This window comes from Rhea pennata, chromosome 2 (genome assembly GCF_028389875.1).
Source record: "Rhea pennata isolate bPtePen1 chromosome 2, bPtePen1.pri, whole genome shotgun sequence".
In the NCBI taxonomy this organism is placed as follows: Eukaryota; Metazoa; Chordata; class Aves; order Rheiformes; family Rheidae; genus Rhea; species Rhea pennata.
Window position 1 is genome coordinate 141542066 of NC_084664.1, and position 8539 is coordinate 141550604.

The 8539-nt window shown below is 42.1% G+C and overlaps 1 protein-coding gene across 4 annotated transcripts in view; it reads right to left on the bottom strand.

The window, feature by feature from the left end:
* DPY19L4 (dpy-19 like 4) overlaps window positions 1–8224 on the bottom strand; it is a 32594-nt gene extending 24370 nt beyond the window's left edge. The window contains exons 1-6 of one of the 4 annotated variants that reach the window (XM_062570498.1): window positions 8048–8224; window positions 4799–4906; window positions 3700–3824; window positions 2946–3036; window positions 1059–1180; window positions 79–224 (exon numbers count right to left, since the gene is read on the bottom strand). In XM_062570498.1, the coding sequence (XP_062426482.1) occupies window positions 79–224; window positions 1059–1180; window positions 2946–3036; window positions 3700–3824; window positions 4799–4906; window positions 8048–8186 (731 nt within the window). In that variant the 5' untranslated portion in view covers window positions 8187–8224. Of the gene's footprint in view, window positions 1–78; window positions 225–1058; window positions 1181–2945; window positions 3037–3699; window positions 3825–4798; window positions 4985–5093; window positions 5160–8047 lie in introns of those variants that run through there. The other 3 variants (XM_062570499.1, XM_062570500.1, XM_062570502.1) reach the window with 3 other exon arrangements.
* Between the last annotated feature and the right edge of the window lie 315 nt (window positions 8225–8539).

An 8539-nucleotide genomic window follows, 5' to 3' on the forward strand; every position in this document is an offset into this window, starting at 1 on the left:
CAGAAAGCATTCCACCTCATTCCAATATTTTTAAATATCCTATTGACAAGCCAGATTATATAAAGATGTTTTTCTTACCTGTTAATAATGAACCATGCTACAGTCAGCATTCCTGCCAGCCAAGTCCCACTCATAACCCAACTGGTTACAAACAATGCAGTCACATAAATTCCCTGCAGTCCAAAAACTATACCAATGTAGAAATACACTGGTTCAATAACTTCCTGAAATCACAAATAAAAACAAAGACACATAGTGGCAACTGAGCTGAAGTTGAAAATGATTACTATTTACTATTTGCATACTGTTGACAGAATGCTATGTGCTTTACAAACAGGTAAGAGATGGCAGCTCTTCTAGAAAAGTATCAAACACTTTTATTTTGAGCTCAGGGAGAACAAAGCACTGTGAATGAACAGCACACTTCAACACTCAGCCTGCTAGTGGTATGATTTTTGTGTTTGCTTTAGCATGAATATTAAGTGTGTCAGATTTAATAAATCCATATTGCAGTGACGTATAAAGTTCACAGGACTAGTGAAAGAAATTATGCAGAGCAGGAACTTGGAGAGGCAATGATGTGGCAGAAAAGCAGCATATATTAAAAAAAGGTAAGAGCGATAAATGAAAGAGCATAAAACAGGACATCACTATGCAGCATAAGCAGAACAAGGCCTGAGTGTAGCAGAAAGAGATGAGGTTCATCTATATAAGTACAGGTAAAAGGGAAAAACACTTCTAGTTACAGACAGGTACCACTACACTGTTCTCTGAAGGAGCTAACTTTTCCATTTTTAACAGGTGGCACAGATACTCTCCACATTTCTAAGCAACTTAACAGAAGTAAAGAACTAACAGACAGAAGCCTTGTGCATATAAGTCCTCAAATCCTATGCCAGAGACTGACCAGAACTGAGGAGAAATTGGATCCATGTTAGGCTTAGCTCACAATTCATTCAACAACTTACATGTATTCAGTGTATACAGCATAGAATACACACACACACACTCACACAATCATAATGTATGCACAAATAGTAGAAAAAAAATACACATACTTCACTGCCAGATGCTTGATACAATACACTGGCAATCAACTCTGGATATAAAGTCATTTGCTGGACTGCATTTATGGTCTTCAGTGACACTGTCTTATTGTTGTGTGTCAGTTCATAAACACCTATAGACAAAAAAATATATATTACTGAAAACACTCACTATTGCTGTTTCTAAAAGGGGTGAAATGGTACTCAGAAGTACAGGGAAACAAATTTGACTACTAAAGTTACTGAAGCATTTAAGCAAAGAATAAATTTCTGCATTAGATGCCATTACACCCTACTGGTTTTGTGACAAAATTATTACCATTTCTTAAACCAGTCTTTAAACGGAGTACTCAAAAGTAACTGGTTAAACTGTAGTCTTTCCAATATCAACACATTGTCACAATCCTGGAACAATCTACCTACAGTACACCTTCAAGGGATGTTCTTAAGACACAAGACAAAGCTCTAGTCAGAATAATCGTAATTTATTAAAATCATGTCCACAAAGAAGTAAGTTATGATGGCCTCAACAACCTTTCCAGTCCTATATTTCCGAGATTTCTAAGAATCATTCACTTGACATAATATGCTTTTATATGGTACTGATATTCTACTGATGTTGACATGCTAGTATTATACATAATTTTGAAAGATACTAGAATTAAAAAAAAAAAAAAAAAAAAAAACTTGTCATGACTTACAGTAATGGAGGAAGAGGACTAATTAAAACAAATTAAAAGAACAACACAACAGTGCAACAGTCAAATCATATTCTGTTTCCAGCCCTGAACATATCTTGGTGTGTGATCTGCAGCTGTTTTTCTGCAGGCCAAATCAGGTCTTGCAGGACTAATAACTGGGCTCTGCATAGCCATGATGCAGCATCCAAACCCGAGTGCCTTCAGAGTACCTAGCAGATACAAGTCTACTTGTCTGCAGAGGCAGCTCCAGCATGCCTGAATGGGGTAGTCTATCCATCCACAGTCTGGGTAATCACCCCACAGATAATAAGGAACTGACTGTACCAAAAACATATTGCTGACATATGCTATCCATCAGCCAGGAAACTGTTCAACCAATAAAACCGTACCTATGAAGTTTCATTAGCTCAGGATGATTTTCTTGAGAGGACTGGACTAACTCAGCAGCTGATTGCTGCCAGATACAGCCATTGACTCCTTCCTCTCTCCTAGAGTTCTTATCTTTTTCTTTGCAACAGTCCTGATGGTCTTCTGAACTCACTAAACCAGCACAAAACTGTTCGTTTGTCTCACCACTGCTTTAGTTTTCTGACGGTTCAAGGACCTGATCCAGCTCACCCGGGGTCAGCAGGCACTGGAGCCAGAGCTGGGTAAGCAGCAGGAGTGCAAAGGGAGACCTCGGCCACCCAGCTTGCTCTCCTGCCTGTAGGTTTTGGCTCCCCCTTCTGTCAGCTCTCGTCAACACCAGTTCATCAGAGCTGGCAGGAGTAGAAACCTCTGGCAGCATTGAGATGATCAACTCTTGACAGAAACTGGCCTATTTTCTGATAGGGGATGGAAATCAGTAATTCTGGCTCCCACCCCTAAATTAAAGATCAATTGTGCTTACGCAGCAAAAGAATCAACAGTGCAGCAGAGACAAACCCAACAAGGACTTACATATAGGACAATATCAGAAAAATATCAATTCCCAGTCTACACTATTAAAGGCAAACTGTCTGGAATATAGGATAGTTAAGAGTCTATTTCTTTTAAAAGGCTCTGAAAAGCTAGGTCAGCATGCAGTTTTTAATTAATCTGACCCATATTCTTATATGAGAGTAGAAAACCAACCTCCTTAGTCTGCAGGAGTTTTCAAAGCTGTCTCCAAAAGTAAAACGGGACTTTTCAAGGTTAATAAAACAAATGTTTTTCATACCTCTTTCAAAGGAAGGAGCCTTTAGCAGTTCTTTATAGAACGAATAATAAATGGCACTGTCACCTTGAAATGTAATTTCTCGTTCAAGTTCCTAGAAAAAAAAATATGTATATTCACCTCCTGCAATCTCTTCCCATACAAGACCACATATTTTCAGATAGGCTGATTTGGTAATACAGCACATGGTTATTACTTCACTGTACTTCTTCAAAGTATTTTACAAAACATTAATCTTCACAGCACCTCTGTCAGGTATATAATGCTCTCTAACTTAAGCAAGTATGCTCTGAATCAAAGCAGCCCAAACTCACATAGTAAGTGCAAGATTCACAGGACTGCTTCATACTCACATGTTTGAATCGCATTCAGTTTTTACATACTTCACTCAGCACTACATTTCTTAAAAACCATATATCCCTGTTGTTTAGTTTATACAGTTCTGGCATGCTTAGCTTATACAATCCCGGTATGTTTCAGTGTTCTCTCCAAACTGAAATGGATTTCAACTATAAAAAATAGTGGGAAGAGCACATAAAAATATTACAAGGCAAAACTGCCATCAGTAGCAGAAGTGCCTTAAGGGAAAAGAAACAAAAAGAAACAAAAAGAAACAGAGAGACCATATCAAAGAAAGAGGCCTGAGCAGAAAGTCATGGGATTTTGAAAGCAAGCAGTTCAAACTGACACAGATCAGCTTTGATTTCAATGTCACAGTTCAGCACTTTATTTGAGAATGGTTTAACTTTTTCTTTACCTGCCTGCTGGAAAACCAGAATTTCCGTTCATGATATGTTGAGAGGTACACAGCGTACATCATTCCACTAGTGACTGCCGCAAGACAGCCAAAAAAAAGTTTTGCAAAACGCTGAATTAACACATCTGAAAAGGGACAGTGAAAATGCTAAGATAGTCCAGAGGACTTACAAACAAACACAGTATGACCTGAAGTATGACTAGTTTCTAAATATCAAGTAAACTTACTGGCATCAGAATTATCTCAACAAAATTATCTCAGATGCATGAAGAATTGCACTATTATTCCTTTTCTGCAGTTTTCTCTCTCAGTTTTTACTATAGCTTCATATGACTCTTACAGGTAAAATACCTATACACTCTACTGCAAGTTTCTCTATGTTTTAACAAGCTTCATTTTCAAAGGAATTCCAAGAATGGAAAATGTCTTCCAAATAAACAGAATAAACTCTAAATTCTACCCAAAACATCATAAAATTATTAAATACACGAACAGAAAAAAAGTAAGATATCACTCAAACACCAATATCAAGAATTCTATTCTCCATTCTGTTTTTCCTACGTAAGAGTAAAGAACTAATCTGTTCACTCATTCAACTGGTATCTATTTGACCTGTAGCTCCCTCAGGTTAGTATGTACTTTCAACATCAAAGTTAAGTCTTTGGTAGTTTGGTGAGCACTTGTCTCAAATGACACTTGGTTTTTAGTTCTAATTTTCATAAAGCTGTAAGTACTTTGTGTCTATTCTTGCCTCAATACCATTACTTCATGCCTTCCAGTTTCTAAACTAAAAGATAATTCCAAGTCCAATTAAAATATTTATTTGTACTCAAATAGACAGCAATAAGATTCTTACCCTCCCCCCAACACAAACTGAAGCAATCTAAGACTACCATTTTACCCTGCAATACATAAAATGTCATTATTAAATAATTCTGAAGCACATGCCTATTTCATGTCTATTTTTCAAAAAAACATTCAAGAATCTAATTCACAGTAAGTCTGTTATAAACTACTGTGCTAGAAATATCTTCCCATAAAACATAAAGGAATAATGAAAAAAAAAAAACAGAACTTGGCTAAAAATTCTGTAGCTTACATTTTGGCGATCTTCCCAGCTTTGAATTTTCTTTGTTTCTCTCTTCTGGAGCCATTTTGTCAGATTCCGTGTCATTTTGCTTCTTTCTCTGTCGCAGGTCTGCTGCCCCTGAACATATTTTTTGAAGTTATTGCAACACAGTATCTAAAACTGCACTCTGAGAAATCCACACAGCAGCCGGTAACAGGCAGTTACTGCTGCTGATTCAGCCACGCAGCGCACACATTTGACAGAAAGACCCAATGGAAGTATTTCACAGGCATAACTAAAGTGAATAATCTCGCAGTACACAAACCAATTCCAATCGTACTCCTTAGAAAGATGAACAACTTTCTCTCAAGGCCATCCTCTGCAATTCCCCGCAATCCCAGCTGTAGGTTTCCTGTTTCATTCCATGGTCAACTCACTATACAAATGAAGGAAATCAGTAGTTCAGATTAGTGGATATGGACACTGGGAGAAATTGGTGTCAATGCCATTCCACACTCACACTGGTTCTACACTGCTATAATAAAATCGTGTACTATGCACATTACTGTAACATAAAAATTGGGCTAATACCTTACTTTCAAATTGGGCTGCCTGATATTTATATAGTGAAAGCTTTTATAAAGTAAAGTATAATAAATAACACTTCTTTCCCCGCTTCCACATCTACAAGAATTAAGCAGATAGAAGATTCTTTGTCTAACATACAATAAAAAGTCCAGTCAGCTAGGCTATGTAGACCATTGCATATCAGGACTTCTTCAGCATCTGTTAAATTTTCTGTAAACAATGGAATTTTTAAACCCTGCTCTGAATACTTTACAGTCTGAGAGGCAATCAGGCTAATTCATGGAATGCAAGTCTCCATTAAAAAAAATCTGTTATAATTACGATATTAAAAACATCATCCCACAACATTTATGTAATTTCAGGAGTGTAATGAAAAGGCTTAAGTGTCATTAATGCTCTAGAATTTTTAGCTATCTAGTTTGACCTACTGCCCCACACTGGTGACAAAATTTCAACCAGTGATTTGTTGTGAACATAGAACAGATTTTCTATAAAGTCAGTCTTCACATTTCATGATAAAGTTTTCCAGTTGATAACTATTCTGGTTGTATATTATTCCAAGTTTAAATTAGTCCACTTTTATCTCCAGAACATTTGATTCATAAGATAGAAACAAGATAGTAATATTAATGAACCATTAAAATGATATCTGTCAATATTAGCAAGTATGGATATGTGTTTTTACAGGTTTTTCAAAGAAAGACATGAATTACTCTGAGCAAATCAAAATCTCAGTTATAACTGGACATCTTTTTTCATGGAATAAACAGAAAATATCTGCCCTCTTAAACAGGACAAGAATTGAAAAGATACTCAGCAAAGAATGTTTAGGGCATTCAGTAACTCAGTAATAAGAATATAGAGTGCACTGCTATTAATAACTACTCAAACCACACAAAATGAAGTGAAAAAAAAATATTTAAATCACTAGAGTGGGTACCTACATGCTTGGGAAAATAACTGCCTTACTTTGTCATGCTGGAGATGACCAAAGCAATTACAGTGAGAACACTGAAGAAAACAGGTATTTTTGTTCTTTACTCTAGCATATAAGCTAGCCAAATTATAAGATGCTTGTAAACTTTAGAGTTACCAGTCATGGAAAACTCCTAAAAATGAACAATTTAAAATTCTAATTCTGAAACAACTACATCTGAGGCAGCAAATGATCTTCATCTTGGCTTTGAAGACTGCTCAACAAATTCTCTCTCCTAATTAGTAATAAAAAAGATTCAAGTGTACAATTTCTTTTTCATTTGCAGCTGCTTTAAACGAGAAAAACGCTGTTGCACTTCCATGAATCCTTCAAATGGGGTGAAAATAAAGTCATATAAGGTGACAATTAAAAATAATCTAATATTTTGAATTGATGACACAGGTTTTGGTTCCTCTGTATCCAGCAAGCAATCTCTTATCCAAGATTGCTTTCTAGTTCCCTGTAAGTTCCCAGTACGTTTTTCCAAACTTTTATTTAGAGAACGCACATTCCACTTATTCTTGTGTAGCTATTGCAGAAAAGCATTGCTCATTGCTCCTGTGGGCCACTATAGCAATATACTGTTCATCTGCAAATTGAACACGCTGGAGCTCTGGTCCCCTTGTTTTAAGGCGGCTACAGGAGAGCCGGGAAACATTCAGAGAAGGGTCACAAAGGTGATCAGAGGTGTGCAATGGCTTCCAGGTAAGGAACAAATAAGCAAGCTAGGATGCCTCAGTCTGGAAAAAAAATGACCAAGAGAAAATACGACAGAGGTCTACAAGCTAATGGGCAACATGAAGAGGCTGAATAGAGGGTGATTCATTTTCTTCCCTAATGCTAGAAAACAAACCTAGCGAGTCTAGTTAAAAGAACTGGCTTGTCACACAGCTCCTTCACGCAGGACTCCTGTTCGATGTTCTACACGCTCCAAGGTTTCAAGGGAAGAGGGACACATTTGTGGAGGACAAACTCACTGAAGACTAGAAGATGCAGAGAAATCACATCCAGCCAGGAAGTCTCCAAGCCGAGAAGAGCTGGAGACTGTAACGTATTAGAGGGCAGCGCTGTCTGTGCTTGCTTTGTTCTTCTCTAGGTGTCTACTTACAGTCATGTTTCTACCGATTCCCCCCAAGAATAAACACCATCTCCTACAGTCCAAGCAGAGAGAGCACAGAAGAGACCAGGAGAAAAATAAATGGCTGTGGGGGACTAAAAGCAAAACAAGGGGAAGCTGAGAGACCGAAACACACCGGCAGTGAAATGGAGAGGAGCCCAAGCAGAGCAAACTCCGAGGCGCCCCGGAGGCGTTCGCAGCGCGGACGGACGCTGCCGGACGAGGGGCGGGAGCGGCCCCGGGACCCCCCCCTCCAACCCGGCCTCCTCCTGCTGGGCTGCCGGGGCCTGCTAGGGCCGCAGAGAGCTGCCAGAGCCGCACGGGTCTCGCCGGGGCCAGCGCAGACACCCCTGCCGCCGCCGAGGGCGGGAACGGCGGCAGGCCGAGGGCGCGCAGGGCCCCGGCGGCGCCGGAACCTGCCGGCTCGCGGCTTCTCCCCGCGGCCGCTTCCCCCGCGGCCTGAGCCGGGCGGCCGTGGGCCGCCGTGGGGCCGCCGCGCCGCGCCGCGCCCTCCCCGCCGCGCAGCCCCGGGCCCGGCCGAGAGCGGCCCCCGCCGGCGGAGGGGGCTAAGGGTGACACGCGCCCCGCCGCCTCTCACCTCCTTCCATGGCCAGGCTGCGGCCGCCGCCGCCCGCCGCGGGGGCCCCGCGCCGCTCTCGCCAGGGCGACGCCGCCCTGCCCGCGCTCCTGCCGCCGCCCGCCTCCCGCCGGCCCCGCGTGCGGGAGCGCTCTCGCATAACACAGCGGGCGGCCTTCACTTCCTGCCGCCGCGGCGCCTTCTCCGCGGGAACGGTGGCGGCGGGGCGAGGGGCGGCCGGAGCGCAGCAGCGGGCGCACCGAGGCGCACCGAGGCGCGGCGCGGCGCTCCCAGCGCTTCCGGCCGGGCGGCGCGGCGCGGCGCGGCGCGGGGGGCCGGGGCGGTTGTGGCGGGGCGGCGCCCGGGGCCTGGCCCGCTGCGAGGGGCCTTCCCGCTGGGAGGAGGGGTGCTCGAAAGCCACCGCTTTCCTGAGGAAAACAGGCCGCGTTTGGGTAAAGGGAGGCCAATGGAAGAGCCCGAGGAAGCGACGGAGGGGTGTAAGCCCCGGGGACG